Source organism: Grammomys surdaster, unplaced genomic scaffold (genome assembly GCF_004785775.1).
Source record: "Grammomys surdaster isolate TR1022 unplaced genomic scaffold, NIH_TR_1.0 126546, whole genome shotgun sequence".
Lineage (NCBI taxonomy): Eukaryota > Metazoa > Chordata > Mammalia > Rodentia > Muridae > Grammomys > Grammomys surdaster.
The window spans coordinates 7872913-7892121 of NW_021621338.1; the positions used below are offsets into that span (position 1 = coordinate 7872913).

Genomic DNA, 19209 nt, shown 5'->3' on the forward strand with positions numbered 1-19209 from the left:
GTTGATACGGAGATGCTGTGTGTCATCATTGGATTTATAATATTGCTGTAACCTTCATGTCTTAAATACTAAATAAGAATATCCAAATTTGTAGCCAGTGACGACTTAGCCTGTTACTGTCTTTAAGTTTTCAGCATTATTTCCCAGTGTTGGCTTCTGAGGACAATCTGTGGTCCAAGGCTTCCTCCTGTGACCTTCCTCCCACACAGGAAGTTTAAACCCTAACTACAACCCATTCATCTGGTCCCGTTTTGAGAGTCTGCAACCACCAGATGTAAGCCGGAACAGTGCATGCTTCAAGGTGTATGTGCTATCTGTCAGCCTATTACGCTGGCTGGCGTAAGTGCCAGGGATCTAGTTACAGCAGCCTCTTGCATCATGCAGAGGACTTTAGCTTTTCTTCTGTGAGTAAAGCCATGGGGAACTTGGGAGGGACTTTGAACAAAAGCACTATCTACTTGCTCACTTGCTTTGTGATAGAAAGAATATTTATCTAGCAGCATAGAGACAGGTTAGATGGGTAGAGTCTGAACGCTAGAACTATGGCAGTAACCAGAGAGATCTGATGTGCACTGCACTGACACAGTGTTCTGATAATAGAAATCCAGAAGAGAACAATGCTTGATATAGTAACACGACTTCACGATTGACTCATCTTCAGTTGGCAGCAGCTGGGTATTATCATTATTGTCGATATTTGATACTATGAGCAGGTGTCCAATAAATGCTTTGGAATGAAATGAGTCACCAGTCAACTGATAGCCAGCTGAAGGGAATTTACACAACAGACTGATATTTTGAACTGGATGACCGGGTGGGTGACGGAATTCTTTGTCTTGGTTGTTAATGTTGGAACAGGGCCTGCTTTGAGGAATAATTTGACACACTAGATTTGGAGATAATGAACTTGAAGTGTCTTTGAGCCATCTAAGTAGAGATTTCCATTTGGCCATTGGTGATGTGGCCTGGGAAGATGAGGAGTATATTGCAGGAGATGGATTTGATACAACCCACATAAATGGCAGCTGAATCCATGGACAGAGACAAGAACACAGCAGAAATAATGAAGGGACTCTCAGAAATAACAGCTTACAGAAAGGGCTGGCAATAAAACCTAGCAGGGCATGAGAAGTGGCCAGGAGAGAGCCAGAAGTGTTATGTGTCAAGATCCAGGGGCTGTCTTTGCAAGAGAATCGATGTCTTTTTTTTTTTTTCTCTCTCTCTGTCATGTAGGTTACTCAGAACTAAATAACATGTCTTTGAACTCAGGGGAAGTTCAAAGCTATCCACGAAAGTTCTGATTCTCTTAATCTGTTAGCACTTGTCTTTTCTTTCAAGGGAGTAGGCCATTCAAAGCCAGGTGTGACCTGTAACCCCAGCATACTCGAGGCTAATTTAAGATGATTGCCATGAGTTTGGTGCAAGCTTAGGCTAATGGGCTGAGGGACAGTAAGCCTACATGGTGTGACCATGTAGAGAAAGAGAGAGGAGAGAGAGCAAGAGGAAGAGGATGAGACTGAGACAGATTATCATTCAAAATCTTATATTTCTCTAATAGTGGGAATCATAATAAAACCATCACTGTTGCTATAAAACATTATTTTTAAAAGTTACTCTTCAGGGATGGAGAGATGGCTTAGGGGTTAGGAGCACTGGCTGCTCTTCCAGAGGTCCTGAGTTCAGTTACCAGCAACCACATGGTAACTCCCAACCAACTGTAATGAGATCCGATGCCCTCTCTTCTGGTTTGTCTGGAGACAGCTACAGTGAACTCATATACATTAAATAAATAAGTATTTAAAAATTTATTCTTCAAAAGAAATGGCTATCTATGCTTTCTGTTTGACTCACTAAGGGCCGGTTTCAGTTTCTAAGAAGAGTGTATCTCATGTGTTGAGCAAGAATGGAGGTGGGAACATTTCTGTCATTGTCCTCGGGGGTTCACAGGAGACACTGGAGTCCCAGCCAGGAAAATTTATCCTGTGCCTCCTCCAGCGCAAAGGATTTATTAAGATTGCCTTGACCCATGGGTAAGTGGCTTTTTTTTCCATTTTGTTGAAGACAGGACCTTCATATATAGTCCAGGCTGGCCTGGAACTCACTATGTAGCCCAGGCAGGCCTCAAACTTGTGATTCTCCTTCTGAGCCTGCCACGTCCTAGGATTATAGGTGTGAGCCACCCTGCCTGGCCTAGTTACGTGGCTATTTGTTTAGGGTATGTTTTAAAAGGATAAGTAATTACATGAGCACAAAGAATGATGATAACTTTCCTAGTCCTTAAAGGACATTCTCCGAGTCAATGGCAATGGAGTATGAGTTTTCTACCAAGGCAGTTTGATGTCACAGCACACAGCAAGTTAAAGAAACAACAGTGGACACAACATTTTACATTTAACAAAATGTACGGAAGCCAGTGGGGAAAAATTAACTCACCCAAAACTTGACTTTCTATAGAATAAAATTCTGGCCATGGCTAGCTTGGTGAAGTACTTCTTAAGGGTTTCAAGAGCTGAAAGCGTTTTGAAGTCCATACCACTGCATGCAGCTTCAGTGTTTCAAAGTGGAACAGGATACAGCGTGGGAAGGGTTGGGCACCGTATCAGTTACTTTTTCCGTTACTTCCCAGTTAAAGCAGTCTGAGGGAGGAAGGGTTTATTTGAGTTCCCTGTTTCAGGGGATACAGTCCAATTTCCTGGGGAAGGCATTTGGGGAGCAGGAAGCCACTAGTCTTGTAGTATTCACAGTCTACAGGCAGAAAGCCGAGAACGATGGGACTCGGCTCACTTTTCTCCTTCCCTCCTCTTTATTCAGTCCAGGCCCCCAGCCTCGGGATGTTTACAACTTATGCTTAGGGATCACCTTCCCTTCTTCATTCAAAACCTCTATAAAAACACCTTCACAGACATACCAAGAGGTGTGTTGTAGCAGGATTTTTATTCTGCTACATTGTATTCGCAGGGGAGCTGGGTAATTGACAGTAGGAGAGGAGGTAGAGCTGGGAGAAGAAGAGAGGAAGGGGAGGGGAGAAAAAGAGGAAGGGGAGGAGGAAGAGGAGGCTAGCAGCCATGGAGAACCACGGATGGGTCGAAAGCTGTCCTGGGTAGCAACTTCTATTGGGTAACAACTCTAATTGCGTGGGCATCTTGTTAATTGAGCATTTCCAAATATATAAATCCTTTAGACAATCATTAAGCTTTAAGAGTCTCATTTCTACCGGGTACTGCGAGGATGGCAGATATTGTCTGGGGTTCAGCCTAGTTTTGTGGATGCAGCATGGGGGATTGGCAGCCAATCTCCCACGCTGGCGTCGCGTGGGTGCCAGGGCCTGTGCATCTAGCTAGCTGGAGCCTGGGTCATTGCTGAGGAGCAGCGGGAACATGGAGGCTGCCCAGGAACAAGCCGGACTAGGTGCTGTTTTTCTAAATACCACCCCTACAGTGTGTCTCCTAGGAGATTTTACATTTACATCCTCTCAAGTTGACAGTGAAGACTCAATGTCACTGGCACATTTAGTTTGGGAGGTTTTCTTGAAAACTCTGGATGAATGTAAATTATTTAAATTCATAAACTTGAGGCTGGTGGGGGGATTCAGGGCTCAACAATTAAACTGTGCAATTATGAAGACTGGAGTTTAGATCCCAGTACCCATATAGTGAGCCAGGCATCCTGCAAACAGGCATAGCTCCAGCTCTGAGGGAGGGACACCTTCTTTTAGCCTCTGTGCCTGCATAGTGTGTGCACCTGCAGACACATGTGTGCATACATTTTGCTATGCACAACCAAACAAACATTTTGCATTTACTTGTAATTCTGTACTCTTCCTCTCTGTTACAGTGCCAGTTTGGTTCCAGTGTTTTCTTTTGGTGAAAATGAACTATATAAACAAATTAACAACCCTAAAGGCTCCTGGCTTCGAACTGTTCAAGACACAGTGCAGAATTTAACAGGAATATCTTTGCCACTGATCTATGCCAGAGGATTTTTCCGGTACAACTTTGGCATAATTCCCTATCGGAAACCAATCTACACTGTTGGTATGTACACGAAATATACAAAAGATCTTACTTCATGCAGTGTTTGCTGTTATTGGCTAGGTGCTAATAAAATAAAAAGTAGCAGGCCTGAGTTTGGACTTCTTAATGTCCTAGACTCGTGGTTCTCAACCTTCTAATGCTACAGCCCTTTAATATAGTTTCTTGTGGTGACTCCAACCATAAAATTATTTTTGTTGCTACTTTGTAACTATAATTTTGTTACTGTTATGAATTGTGATGTAAATATCTATGTTTTCTGATGGTCTTAGGCAACCCCTGTGAAATGGTCATTCAATCCCCAAAGGGATAAAGACACATAGGTTGAGAACCACTGAACTTTAACCATAGAATGCACATATAATGAACGATCTCTAGTCCAATTTTGAGCGGCAGTTTGCAAAATTCCACTGTTGGATTAGAATCCACGTTTAGACATGAAGTTTCTAGTGCTCCTTAATGGACCTGATAATCTGCACCTGCCTGTAGTACAGTGGTTGACTGATAGACAGCATCAGAGGCTGAATACTTGAAACTTTCTATATATGTCTTTGCCAGGAACCTTCCCAGCATCACAAGTGCTGAGGTTGGATGAAGGCAAAAGACTAATGATCTATGGCCTTTTTAACTCTCTTTTACTGTTCTGCTGTTCTGGAGGCCAGAACCTGATGACCTCTGGAAACTTAACTCTTTCTTACTGTCCTCTGCTAATAAGCACTGGTTTCCTTTCTCCGTAATGCTTACTATTTTGTGCTAATTAATGCTGGTTTCTTTTCTCTGATGCTTAAGGACGTCTCAGTGGCCATCTCCAGAAAATTTATTTGCCTTTGGCCTTTTCTAAATGGCTTCTTACACGTCTTCACAGCTACACCCCCCAGGTGTCAGCCCGTTACTGAAAGCATGCTTTGTGTCACTAATTACGCTTATATATGTTCTGGTATAGAATGATTTTATGTATAGAAGGTGTGTGTTTGAGTGACTAGAGATGGGGAGGAGAGAAAAGGGAAGGGGCAGCACTCAACCTGGACATCTGTAGTTTCACCAGGAGGATATGGAGGCAGGAGGAACGCAGGTCAAGGCTAGCCTGAGGGACACACAAGACTCTGTTTCAAAAAGAAAACAAAAACTGCTTGGCAGGAACGGAATAATTTCCTTCTGAGGCCTGGAAGAGACTGGGAAGTCAAAAAAGAAATGCCCATACATGCAGGGTAAGACTCCAATGAGCCTTAGCTACCAAGGACAACCCCGACTGAACCACACTGACCCGGAGATCGATGCAAAAGCAAAAGGAGTTTGTTCATTGACTTCTCCATTTTGGGAAGGGAGGGGGCCTGGTGGAATTTTCCAAGGGCCCTGAGCTGTCCTCTTCAGCAGAATTAATCATAGCTTTGTGCTGTATATGAGATGGAAATAGCATTTTTACCACAATAACCTAATAACTGAAATTTGAACATAGTGATTCTTTTGATTTAAAATGTATTCCTTTATTTTATTTATGTGAGTACACTGTAGCTGTCTTCAGACACACCAGAAGAGGGCATCAGATCCCATTACAGATGGTTGTGAGGCACCATGTGTTTGCTAGGAGTTGAACTCAGGACCTCTGGAAGAGCAGTCAGTGCTCATAACTGCTGAGCCATCTCTCCAGCCCAACTTTTTTTTTAGATCCATTTCACTAGGATTTCCTTCATTCCTTCTTTTCTTCCTCTCCTCCTCCTGGTTCTCTTTCATAACAATCTCATGTAGCCCAGGCTAGCCTGGAACTCATCTATGTAGCCAGGTGTTCTTGAACTGCTAATGTTTCTGCTTCCACCCTAATCGCTCCTGCTGGGCTTTCACAGTGCACATGTACATACGTAGCATTTTCTGCTGTCAGTTTCTATGAGCTTTGCCATTCGGATGTAGTCACATGATACTATCTGTGGCTGCCATATTTACTCAAATGGGACATAGCAGCCTGTTGTCTACTGTGGGGAACACAGGTACGTTTCAGAGAACAACTGTAGCTTCATGATCAACTGGCTTATTTCTTTGGCATCGTATCAGTTCATCATTTGAGCTGCCTTGTGTAATGCTGTTGATTTAGCGAATAGAATGGAAATTATAAGATATGATTTGAGGAATAAGTTTAATTAGATGTAGTGTATATGTTCACATACTGAAAATAAAGGGCATTCTCTTGAGTCAAAGGATTATAGCTATTACCCCACTGAATTAATCTTTTTTTAAAATTAGAGTCACTTGCCATCTGACATAGTTAAATTGTGCTTTTTCTGACAAAGCCAGAGTCAAATGCAGTTGCTAAATGTGAGCTAGCTATCAAGACATTATTATCATTCGTACTGCGCACTGTGCTTCTTTTGAAAACTCACAATAAGGGGACATTCCATTGGCTCCTCCCTCTGCTTCCTCCCCATGGTTCTTAGTCCATGGCATCTCTGGTGGCCTGTTATTATTTGAAAATTATAAATGAGGCTAAAAATATGAACATTTCATAAAGGCCCAGCTGTCATAATCTTAGGACAACAGAAGGGAAGTCAAGGATTCCAAAGAGCTCGATTTGTGAGAACCAAAGCATAGGCCTGGGATCCCAATTACTAGGCAGCTGAGGCAGGAAGATCACAAGTTCAAAGCTAACCTGGGCTTCGGAGTGAGTTCAAGGCCAGCCTGGATATAAGCTACATAGTTAGACTCTATTTAGCTTAGTGGTAGAAGATTCATTCTACCACTACCCAGCATGTGAAAGGCATAGTCAGTTCCCAGAACTGCAAGAAGATGGCTACGAAAGAGGAAGGCAACAAAGGAAGAAGGAAATAAGAAAAGGAGGGAGAGAGATCGGTTCTTAGGAGGTACGTCTTAATGGCTGTGGCTAACATGTCCCCAGCTCTACAGAGATTGATATTGACATTAAGAATCCTTATCATGCAGACGGGCTGAAGGGAGTGGTGAGATTTAAGGTCTGACTCTGAGTAACCAGAAGTGTTTCCTTTTCTCTCAGCCTTAGATTTTTCCAATTCTAAGAGAGATGATAAATGTAACTGGCCCATCCTCTCTTGGGCTTCTCCAATGATCACGTGTCATGATGCGTGCAAAGCTGTGCCACTCCAGTGCCAGGAAGCCTTTCTGACCAGCTTACTGAGAGTTCTGAGTGCACTGAGCTTTCCTTGAACAGGGATTCCTGCCAAAATGTTAACCCGAATCAAATTGTGAGGAAATAGACAAATGGGTCATTTAAAAAAAAAATCAGTTTCTGGAAGGACAAAGAGGAGGAGACACTCAAAGACACACAGCTGTCGTGGGCTGGGGAAGCAAATACAAGCACGATTAATGAAGCCCTTGACAGAGTTTGACTGTGGATTATGTGCAAAATGTCACATAAAGGTGTGACTCTGTGGGTGTGATCATGGCAATGCATAGGACTCTGGGTGAGGTTGTGGTGATTCGTAGGACACTTTCCCATTCTTAGAAAATAAAATAGGGGTGATTCACATGACTGAGTTAGTGCCATCCATGATCTCTTTATTAGACATAAATAGCATGCCTGTCGTGGTGCTATATGTCTTCGGTTCCAGCATTTAGGAGGCAGGGGCAGCAAGACTGTTTCACATTTAAGGCTAGCCAGGGCTACATACTAGATCCCATCTCAAAATGGAACAGATAAATGAACAACCAAATACAAACCCTAATAAGGAACTAGGTAGGTAATTTGGTTGGTGGAATGCTTGTCTAGCAAGCACAAGGCCTAGATTTGATCCCCAGCATAAAACAGATAGGGTAGATGAATACGTTTAGTCCCAGCACTTGGAAGTTAGAAGCAAGAGAAATTCAAAGTTCATGCCATTCTTCACTACATAATGAGTTCAAGGCCTGCCCAGGCTATAGAAGACCTTGTCTCAAAAAAAAAATTTAAAAAGATAATAATTCCTATGTATGCTGATGTGCATATGTACGCTTACGCATACAAAGCACACAGGAATGGTTGAATGTAGCTGTGTGGATGCAAGTACTTTTGGCATTCTTTCTAAAAAGGATAAGGAAATATATTTTATTTTAATGAAAATGATTCCAACCCACATCAGGGCAAAATAGTCCACTGTGTCTTAAATCATCATATACTAGAGGAGGAAACACGGGCTAAGGGATTTCTGAAATAGAAGGAAAAGAAGGGAATGCAATTTAAGTTTTATTTATATAACAGGAAATATTAAAGGAAAGAATAATGTCTTGAGGTCTCACAGAAGTAGGTAGGAGACACACTTATATGCTGCGTTAGCCAAAGACAGGCAGTTGTGGGAAAGCAGCTTAAATGTATGCAGAGACTGAAGACAGGAAGCGTTATTGTAACACAGTCTGCAAGGATTCCCCTTGGCTCCCTCCCTGATCTGCTGAAAAGAATGTTCCTTTCTTCCTGGTACAAGGAGAGCGTCATTTACATGGGAGTTTTAGTTCCTTCTCTCAGGAAGAAAAGGGAAAACCATAATCCCCATCTCATATCACAGAATTATTCTCTGCCACGTTATAAGTGTTGTTTGCTAAAAATAACCCGTGAGCCAAAGTGGCAAATCACACCACATCCTTACAGCATTTCAGTGCCCAGTATTACATGCTAACTGCTCAAGGAAGTTTCACAAGTGAGTGTGTATGTGCAGCCACGCACCAAAGTACACATATGAAAGCACACATACAGACAGGCCATCCTTTGAACTTCCGTCACAGACTGGGAACTCAGGGATCTTCCAGCTCCCAAGTTTATCGAACTTGGCCACATACGCCTACCTGTTCTCTCTCCAGTGGTACACCTTAAGGAGGGAGCTTCCTGGCCACATATGCCTACCTATTCTTTTTCCAGTGGTACACCTTAAGGAGGGAGCTTCCTTCATTAGACTAGGAGAATTTTGCTTGGTGTGTTGATACAAGTTGCTTTAGAGAAGCTGAGACAGTTTGAGGCCAGCTTGGGCTACTTAGTGAGTTCAAGGTCAACTTGACTACACAGAGAATCTGTGTCTAAAAGAAAGAAATAATCAGGGAGAGTTATAAGCTCTATAGAATCATTCTACCCACAGACAAGCAGATTAAAGATGTTTTTATTTTAAAAGATCGATTTCTTAGTTAGGATTTTACTGCTGTGAACAGATTCCACAACCAAGGCAACTTTTATAAGGACAACATTTAATTGGGGCTGGCTTACAGATTCAGAGGTTCAGTCCATTATCATCAAGGTGGGAGCATAGCAGCGTCCAGGCAGGCATGATATAGAAAGAGCTGAGAGTTCTATGTCTTCACCTAAAGGCTGCTAAAAGAATACTGACTTTCAGGCAACTAGGATGAGGGTTTTATAGCCCATACCAACAGGGCCACACCTACTCCAACAAGGCTACATCTCCAAATAGTGCCACACCCTGTGCCAAGCATAGCATATACAAATCACCACAATCAGTTCCTCCCTGAGGGGGGAAAATGAGCATCCATGTCCAACCCTCCAAACTGCTGTCTGCACTGGCTCACAAAACTCCTTGTCCTCTAGTCTAGGTACCTGTTGCACAGTGGTAGCATGGACTTGAAGCAAGATGGGGATCCTTGAAGTGATTATGCCGTCACTATGCTTTTCCCATTCTCTGTCCCAGATAAACCTATCACAGCATGAGGAGATGAATGGGGCTGCTGTAGAAGCCACAGATCAGCAGTCACACTGGAATAACTGCACACAACTGAAAGCTGCAGCATCAGGGCATGGCAGCCACAATGCAATGAAAACTTAGAACGCTCCAGGTGGGGGTTCTTTCTAAGACAGGTTGTAGACTTAGATAAAAAAAAAAAAACCCAACTACTTTAATAAGGGTTTCTTAAATGCTTTAACCTCCCTTTCATCCCCCACCCACCAGAGCTGGAGGAAAAGAAAAGTTAATAGGACCAAAGAAAGCAAAACCTTTCTGGTCACAGGGTCTCTCACTGTAGCTCAGGCTGGCTTGAATCATGAGCCTTTCTTATCTGTGAAGGAGAGGCAGTGGTGGCAACCTCCCTAGGTTGTTCTGGCCGTCTATTTAGTAGCGTCTCATAGGCGCCCATAAGCATTAACACTTTTAATAAGGGACTCAGTTCAATTTCAAGAAGCAGGACTCAAACTGAACCCATACAGGAGCTTGTTCCCATTGGCCCCACTGTTCCTGAGTGAGTGGATTTGCCTCATCAGTACTAGATGAGCTTCCCTGAATTTTGTAGTCTAAGTGTGATCTTGAAGATCAAAGTTTTCCTTTATTACCTCTAGCTCATCCCTAAAAAGCATTGAGATTTTCTTACTTTCTAATCTAGTTAGGGGACAGCTTAGGAGTGGGAGGAAGGGATGCTAGGCTTAAAGATTAAGTTCCTGTGATTTGGAACGTTTAGCATCTCAGAGGAAGGGAGTAGGACTATGGTCATCTTACAAGGAGATGGTCTTATGATTAGTTCAGTAGAAAAGGGTATATTTGAGCCCCTGGGATAACCCACTGAAGTGTAATGAAACGTAGTAAGAAGAGGGGAATGGGACTTACTTAGCTGTGGTGTCGTTCCTAGGAGAAGATGTCCTAATTGAGAGGTCACAATTCCTCTAACAGTAAGCTGTTCTTACTCTCATCTTTGACAGCAGTGCCTCTCCGGCAGTCCACAATGCACCGTCCCATTGGCCTCTCTCCCTGAGGTAGTTTTACTAAAATCTACAGCTATTTGTATGAGACTACAAGTTTATTGGTCCATCCATGTACAGATTTCTCAGTTTTCCTTCCTCAAAGTTCAGAACTGTGAGGAAGCTTTAAGAACATCAAGTTGTACTCTTCCATCCTTTGCCTAGGAAACTTTAAGGCAGAGAGAAAGCCATACTGCTCACTATGTAGCCAAGGTTGGCCCTGAACTCCCGGCCCTCCAGCCTCCACCTCTTGAGTGCCGGAATTATAGGTATACACCAGCAGTGGCTTATTCCCTCCAGTTCTCTCTGCTGTGTATCAAAGGACTGATGTCTACCTTGCATAATTCAGACTTCCTAAAGATCAAAGGAAACTGTCCACGAGTGTTTGGAGGCTCTGTCTGGTGAAACACTCAGCAATTAGGGATGTGAGTGTGTCCAACCTTTCTCTGTGCCCCTCAACTCCCATATTCATGGTCCTTATCACTTGCTGCCTCTCTATTCTTTCACAGTTGCTTAGTTTTTTCTTAAATTACCACCTTCCGTTTCTGGTACAGGTTCACTCTGTATGTAGCTTGAAGAAAGACAAAGGAGCTGACCCCCCCACCTCACCACTCTTTCTGTTCTCCATTTTCCCCCTACAGCAGCACTCACAGGTGTCATGCCCCCCCAAGCTAAAGACTTCCGAAGGAGTAGTTTGCTTCAAGGTTTGAAGTTAATCACAGGGCTCATCCTGGCCTTGGGAGCAGTAGCAGCATCAGGCCAGCAGGGGATGCAGTGTATGCAGGTCGCCAAGACTTGTATTTCCAAAATTCCGAGATTATTATATTAACATCTTTTAAAATATGTACAGAAGCCACCAGATTTATTTACAACCAATCTGCATTCTTGTAATTACACAGATGAAACAGATGCTTTTTTCCCCTTTGTTAAACATTCATATGATACAGGTAAAATAAATGCACCATTCCCCATCCTTGATCCTGTCCCCAGAGGAAAATGTTGATCTTTCCAGATTTTTCCTGTACACTGAAAATATTAGTACACCTAGAGATAAAATTTTTTTCATAGATAGGATTACACTTCATTTTGCAACTTTTCTTGGACATTTTAGGCATCGTGTGTGCCACGTCATTTGTTATTTCTTTTTTTAAAAAAAGATAGCTGCCTAATATTCTAGTGAATAACTGGAATGTCATTCGGCTTATGTAACTGTTTTCGTAATGAGCTGTGGTTGCTTTCAGTTTTGTGACTATACAACTTTCTCGAACAGAGGCTTCGCTGTAAAGATAAGTGACATTTTTCAATTGTTTAGAAAGACATAAAAAAAGTCATAATAGAGGGATGTCATGTGACCTGAGCATTTCACAGTCAGTCACAATAAGAACCCTGTGGTCTTGCTGTCAGCTGTGCCCAGGGGAGAATGAAGGTGACGTGGCACACAGCAACGCCTACTCTGAGCACAGCTGCAGTCAGCACAGCAGTGCATTTGACTCAGAAGTCAAACCACCAGAATGACAGCTCAGTGTCTGCTGAGAAGGGAAACTCTTCATTTGTTGTCAAGTGGGATGGTGTGACTGAAGTAGGCAGCCAGTGAGCTGAGGAGAGGACTGGAGCCAGCGGGCTGGAGGGAAGCCGATTGGCAGCCCAGTGCTCAGCTGCCCACGGGAGACCCAGGCTGCGGTGGAGTGGTGGCTGTTCCTCAGGGATGACGCGTGCTCTGTTTTCCACAGTTGGCCGCCCCATCCCTGTTCGGCAGACTCTGCACCCGACCCCAGAGCAGATTGAGGAGCTGCATCAGACATACATGGAGGAGCTAAGGAAACTATTTAATGAACACAAAGGGAAATACGGTATTCCGGAGCATGAAACTCTGGTTTTTAAATAACTGTCTTCCTCCATGGCATAATAAAGGAAGAAAAGAAAGCACTGTTGAGAAAATAAATATTTTAAATATTTTTTTCTGTGGTTTTGTTTTACTTTGTTTGTTTGTGTTGACTATAGAATCGTGTTGCAACTGAAAGGTATTAGTGATGGAGACCGCTGCTGTTATTTTATACTGTGGTAAATAAAAACAGGAAATGGAGGGCTGGGGTTATAGCTCAGTGGTAGAATGCTTGCCTAGCATAGGTAAGGCCCCCAAGTTTGATTCTTTAACACCGGAAAATAAAAATACGCTAGATGATTACAGTACAGGGTTGAAGATGACTAAGACTTGAGAATCTTCTGAATTTAGGGAGACTAGATCATTCTTCAGGTTCCTAAAAGGCTTAGAATGACTCATGTGCTCAGAGCAAAAGCAAAATACCAACTTCAAAGCACCACTAGACACTAACTGGGCAATTCTGCGGCTTCGGGTGGTGTCTTCTCTGAGCGGGGGCAGCTGTTGTTCAGCACAGCTGGACATTTAGAGACCATGTAGCTTGCCACATAGGAAGCTAAAGAGACAGGGCTTCACTTAAACAAGACATTTGTCACTGAATCATGTCAGCTTTAATACTAAGCAATCTAGGTCTTTTAGGTCACATCAATGCACCTTTATTTATCAGCGCAGAGTTATTATGCCATTTTTGAAGCAGGATGAGTCTGCCGCTTGGAATCCCATATGAATGGCCAGTGTCATTTTGCTTTACACTCAGAAAAAGACGTATTTGCAATGGCAAGGCAAGTCTGTTTGGAAGATAGCATTGCCCTGTTTTAGGATGCACTGTAGGATACCAAAGATGTGGTATGCAATAGAAGCACTTGTAATCTTCTCCCCCAAGAGCCTTGTCATTTAATACAGAGTCGGGGCTTCTCTGCTTGCTGGTCTATCCCTGGTGCCTGGCACAGCTTAGGGCAATCCCAGAGCATAAAATATGTACTTGCCCAGTGGGTATAGCAAATAACTTTGCTGTACTGTGAAGCTTTTCCTAAAGCTATTCCGTAGTGATGGCACCTGTTATAAGACAGGAGCCACAAGAAATGGGAACACTTCCTGCTCTCTAGTTGGTGCACATCAATAATCAACAGTCCTACGCACTGTCATAAGGAAATCAGGTGCCAGCTATTTAATCACTGAACAGAAGGCTGGCACTAAAAACAACGACCTTTCCAAACGCCTCCAGGGCTGGATGCTTGCTTCTCTGCCTTCTGCACTATAGCTGCTTGTGAGTAACTCCATCCAATCATAGCTCGTTCCTGTGTTATCAGGCTTCAAGTTCTGAAGTGCAAAGTCTGGAGAGAGCCTGGAAGGTGCTCAGTGCCATGCTAGGGCTGGAGAGATAGACTTTCAAGTACAAGGACTTGAGCTGCAGCATCTAGAACATACAGAAAAGCCAAGCATGGTGCTGTGTTCCTGGAATCCCAGCCCTGAGGAGATGAAGACAAGTGGACCACAGGAGCTCACTGGCAGGGCAACCAAGTGAGAGACCTCAGTGCAGAAAAGATGTCAGACAGCAACTACAGCACCTGTGGAAGGACAGCAAGAGACTGGCCTCTGGCCTCCGTGTGCGTGCCATAGACAGGCACATGTATCCCCATGCATACATCTGTACATGCATGCATACGAAACACAGAAATCATGCTACACAGTAGCAAGAGTAGGAAAGTATTTCATACAGGACAGCACGATCCTTCCCAGGTGCTCCACATGGGCTTTCTGAGGAGCCATTGCCCCAAAGCTTTGAAATCCATTATTTTGCCAAAGCAGAGCCTTTAAGTTACCATAGACCCATAAATTCATCCTTTGAAGAAGTTTTTCAAAAGCCCAGGATTGTGATGTCTTGATTTCACAGAGGCCTAAGTTTCCATTCCTCATTTACTGAAGAGACCAGGCTGATCGCCCGTCACCAGCTGGGTTGGCCAGCTGGCAGCTGAAGCGCAGGCTTGGCAAAGCAGAGTTTGCAAATCGAGGAAAATGCTCTCTTGTGAATTGATACACAATTGTGATCTTAAAAAATGTTAGATATAAATGACTCGAAACTTGACATGTGGGAAATGTTATTTTCTGTACCTATGGACCTCTTAACTTCTTAGGATCTCCTGAAGACTTATTCAAGCCATGCCAGTAGTCTATCAGATATTTCCAGCATAGCTGTAAGTGCTACATGGTCCTACAGATGGCAAATGGAGGTTTTGTGAAGAATCTTACCGTCATGCAAACGCCACGTGTTACGTTCACTAGCGCAGTTTCACAGCAGTCTCTCCAGTCGTGAAGGTCCCATCTACCATATAATCACACGGAAAATTTAAGCAGCAAAAAACAAACCAAACAGAAACGACCCCAGGGTACTGTGACAGACACAGGACATCTGCCTTGGGAAAATGTGTCCATGTGTTGTTTGACTTGTTTTCCCTTAAGTGATCTTTGGAAGTCAAGTGCAGCCCAAGTGATTCATTTCCTTTGCTTACAGCTGGCAGTTTGTGGAACTGTCAGTAGCTACCATTACTGCTTCACTGGAGGGTACAGCTCTAGGGCTTCTGAAGGCCAGGCAGCTTTGCTGTTTACAAGGGGGAACAACTGTGAGGCACAATCCTGTGCAAACCTTCTGATGCTGCTCTGAAAACAGTATGTTTACATCCAGGACACCTGTCATGTGCCCTGTTAGTCACAGGCACCAGCTTCAAAATGAGGTCATCACTCTTGAGTAGAAGGTTTCTGTAGAGTCGGAATCTGGTTGCTACACGCGCATTTCTGTAGCCTTGCCTCTCACCACTGCAGGCTGCAAAAGATGGCGGTGAATGTGAGGAGAGTTTGGCATGTGCTGACCCTGTATTCTTTCCTAAGAGAGGGCTGGACGAGGTGTGGTGGGAGATGCCTCAAATCTTAGTAGTCAGGAGGCTGAGGCAGGAGAATTATTGAGTTTCCAGATCAGCCTGGATTACATGGTGAGTTTCATGTCAGTCTGGACTACAAAGTGAGAAGAGAAAAAGAGTGTGTGTGCGTTTGTGTACATGAGTGCACATGCCTGTGGAGTCCAGAAGACAGTGTTGGAGCCCTTGAAGCTGAAGATAAAGTGGTTGAGAGCCACCTGTCAAACTCAGGTCCTCTGGAAGAATATTAAGGCTCTTAAAATGATGAACCATCCAGGGAACATTTCAGAAGAGGGGCAGAAAGATTGTAAGAGCCAGAGGACCCAGGAGTGTGCGGTGAGACTGTGTCCCCTCCTAGTAACGCCACACAGACTTCCGTACAGCCCGATTCTTTTTTGGGTGGAGGGTAGGGGTAGAGTTTTTGTTTTATTTTTCAAGACAAGGTTTCTTGGTGTAGCCCTGACTGCCCTGAAACTTGCTCTGTAGAACAGGCTGTCCTCAAACTCACAGAGATCCTCCTGCCTCTTCCTCCAAAATGCTAGGATTAAAGGCATGTGCTAACACCACCCAATACATACAGCTCAATCTTAGGGAGGTATACTGGCTGGTTTTGTGTGTCAACTTGACACAAGCTGGAGTTAACACAGGGAAAGGAGCCTCCCTCGAGGAAATGCCTCGAAGAGATCCAGCTGTAAGACATTTTCTCAAGTAGCGATCAAGGGTGGAGCCCCATTGTGGGTGGTGCCATCCCTGGGCTGGTAGCCTTGGGTTCTGTAAGAAAACAAGCTGAACAAGTTAGGGGTAGCAAGCCAGTAAGTAACATCCCTCTGTGGCCTCTGAATCAGCTCCTGCTTCCTGACCTGCTAGAGTTCCCATCCTGACTTCCTTCAGTGATCAACAGCAATGTGGAAAGTGTAAGCTGAATAAACCCTTTCCTCCCCAACTTGCTTCTTGGTCATGATGTTTGTGCAGAAATAGTAACCCTGACTAAGATAGGAGGCATTTCCTTTATTGAGGTTCCCTCCTCTCAGATGACTCTGGATGACATCAAGATGACAAGGCAACTTGTGTCAAGTTGACTTAAAATTACCCAGCACATTTGTTCTTCCATGGCAAACACTTTACCAATCCCCAATCCCCCCCAACCCCCTTTGTTTTTTGAGACAGAGTCTCATGTATCTCAGGCTGGCCTTGACTTTGCCTTTTAGCTAAGAATGACCTTGCATTTATCATCCTCCTATAGCTACCTGGGGACTAGTTAGGCCCTCAACCACCTAAGCACCAGCTAGATATTGCTCAGTCTGGGGCTGGCACTCAGTTGGCAGAGGGCTTAACCTAACTGTCATCCTCTTTCTAACATCTCTGCATGGTTAATAATAGCTGATTTTAGAAAAGATAGAAATTAGCAGTTATTCCCATGAAAACCATCACGTGGGGCTCTGGATGGAGTCCAGTTGGTAGAGTATTTCCCTGGCATGCATGAAGCTCTAGATTCCATCCCCAGCTCCACATAAACCATTAAAGGTGGAGCATGCCTGTAGTCTTGGCACTCAGGAGGTGGGAGCAGAAGGAACAGAAGTTTAAAGTCGGGCTGGAGAGGTGGCTCAGAGGTTAAGAGCACTGGCTGCTCTTCCAGAGGTCCTGAGTTCAATTTCCAGCAACCACATGGTGGCTCACAACCATCTGTAATATTATAACCACCACAGTATGCATCTGTAATGGGATCCTATGACCTCTTCTGGTGTGTCTGAAGATAGCGACAGCATACTCACATATCTAAAATAAAATAAATCCTCTTCTGTTGAGTCAGATGATTGTGTTTCACACTCGGCAGAGCTTGATCATAGAAGACCTCAAAGCCCGCCCCCACAGTGACACACTTCCTCCAACAAGGCCACAGCTCCTAATAGTGCCACACCTCATGGGCCAAGCATTCAAAAACATGAGTCTATGGGGGCCATAGATATTATAACCACCACAGTATGCATCTGATGTATTAGTCTGCTTTGCACTACTGTAATGAAACACTTGAAAGCTATGGGAAACCCTTAAAGACCCTCTTCTTCAATACTATGTCAAACTGACAAGTGACATTGGGTACCTGGTACAAAGACCAAACAGTTAAACAAATGTAAGAAGAAAGAAAACATCATCTAGATATGCATATGTAATGTGACTTTTACAGCTTTGATCCAAGAGGATAGCTGGGTTTCAATTGAGCTTACTCAAGCAACACATTTCAGTGACCTTTTGTGGCCAGAGAAATCACTTCATAAGCAGCCATTGATATTGAGCTTTGAGACATCTTTGAAGAATTTACATCTTTCTCACCTATCTTCAGTGAGTGGTAATTTCCATTACCACATTTGAGAGGTTTAGAAGCTGCCTCTGGAACCATATAGCAAAGGAAATTCTTTTCTTCACCTGCAATCTTTTCTACTTTTGTGACACACAGGGAAGCAGTGGCTTTCTTCTGAAACTGCTCCCCCAATCTGAAGCATATGTGTTTTCTGTTGATTTCGAGTTCCACTGGAGATGTTTCTCTGCCAGTGGCATTTGGCAGGAACTTGCTAAAGGATTACTTTCTGGCTTTGCTTGCAGTTCCTAGCTTCAGTGGGAAATTCCTACAGCTCCGGGACATTTTGAGATAGATGCTTTTGGATGGCTGAGGCCCAGGTGTGAGTGAGCAGAACCTAGTATGGTATCATGAAGACATCTAGGGCAGACCGCTTGCTATAACACTGACTCCATAAAAAAAAACAGGGGCATGAGACAGGCAAGCTGCCTTCTAGGGCTCCAGTGTAGAAAAGGATCTTAGGTGTTGGATGAGCAGAGCAATCACTCTTCTCAATTACCTGATGCAAGCAACTCAACCAAGGGAGGGCTCCTGCTGGCTCACAGTTTGATCGTATCCATGTCTTAGCCAGTATTCTATTGCGGTGAAGAGACACCATGACCACAGCAACTCTTATAAAAGAAAACATTTAATTGGGACTGGCTTACAGTTCAGAAGGTTAGTCCATTATTATCATAGCAGGAAACATGGCAGCACACAGGCAGACTGATGGTGGAAAAGGAGTTGAGAGTTCTGGATCCCAATCCTCAGGCAGCAAGAAGAGAGAGCCACCTGGGCCTGGCTTGGGCTTTTAAAATCTCAAAGTGACAAACTTCTTCCAACAAGGCCACACCTCCTAATCCTTTCAAATAGTGCCAGTGCCTAAGCATTTAAATATATGAACGCATGGGGGCCATTCTTAGTCAAACCACCATAGACCATAAAGTGTGAGAGGTCCTCAAGAGTTCATGGAAGCAGAAGCTGTGACTGGGACTCATATCTTGATGGATCATGAAACAATAGGTTGTCAAGAATCAGGCTGGGCTATGAACAGTCAAGGTGACCCACCTATGCCAGCAGGGTCCCCTCTTGGGCCCCTCACCCCACCCCAGCAGTACAACCAGCTGGGACAAAGTGTGTAAGCTTATGAGCCTACCGGGGACATTTAAAATTGAAACCAATGACAAGACTCCAGTCCTTTGGCCATAGGGGATTTATTCTATCTGAGGGTGGGAAGGTCAAGAGAGCGGTCATAGAGGGAAATGATGGCCTTGTCATGGGATAAGGGCTGAGGATCCTTTCCATAGCAAAGTATGGAAACTATTTCTTATAATAGAATTTGTGTGTGTGTGTGTGTGTGTGTGTGTGTGTGTGTGTGTGTGTGTGTGTGT

General features: G+C 43.9%; 1 protein-coding gene across 1 annotated transcript in view; it reads left to right on the forward strand.

The window, feature by feature from the left end:
- The window catches only part of Mogat1 (monoacylglycerol O-acyltransferase 1), a 28740-nt gene extending 16080 nt beyond the window's left edge, over nt 1-12660 (forward strand). Inside the window, exons 4-6 of the mRNA XM_028760740.1 lie at nt 1856-2030; nt 3835-4034; nt 12423-12660. Of these exons, the coding sequence (XP_028616573.1) occupies nt 1856-2030; nt 3835-4034; nt 12423-12577 (530 nt within the window). The 3' untranslated portion in view covers nt 12578-12660. The remainder of the gene's footprint in view (nt 1-1855; nt 2031-3834; nt 4035-12422) is intronic.
- Nucleotides 12661-19209: the final 6549 nt, after the last annotated feature.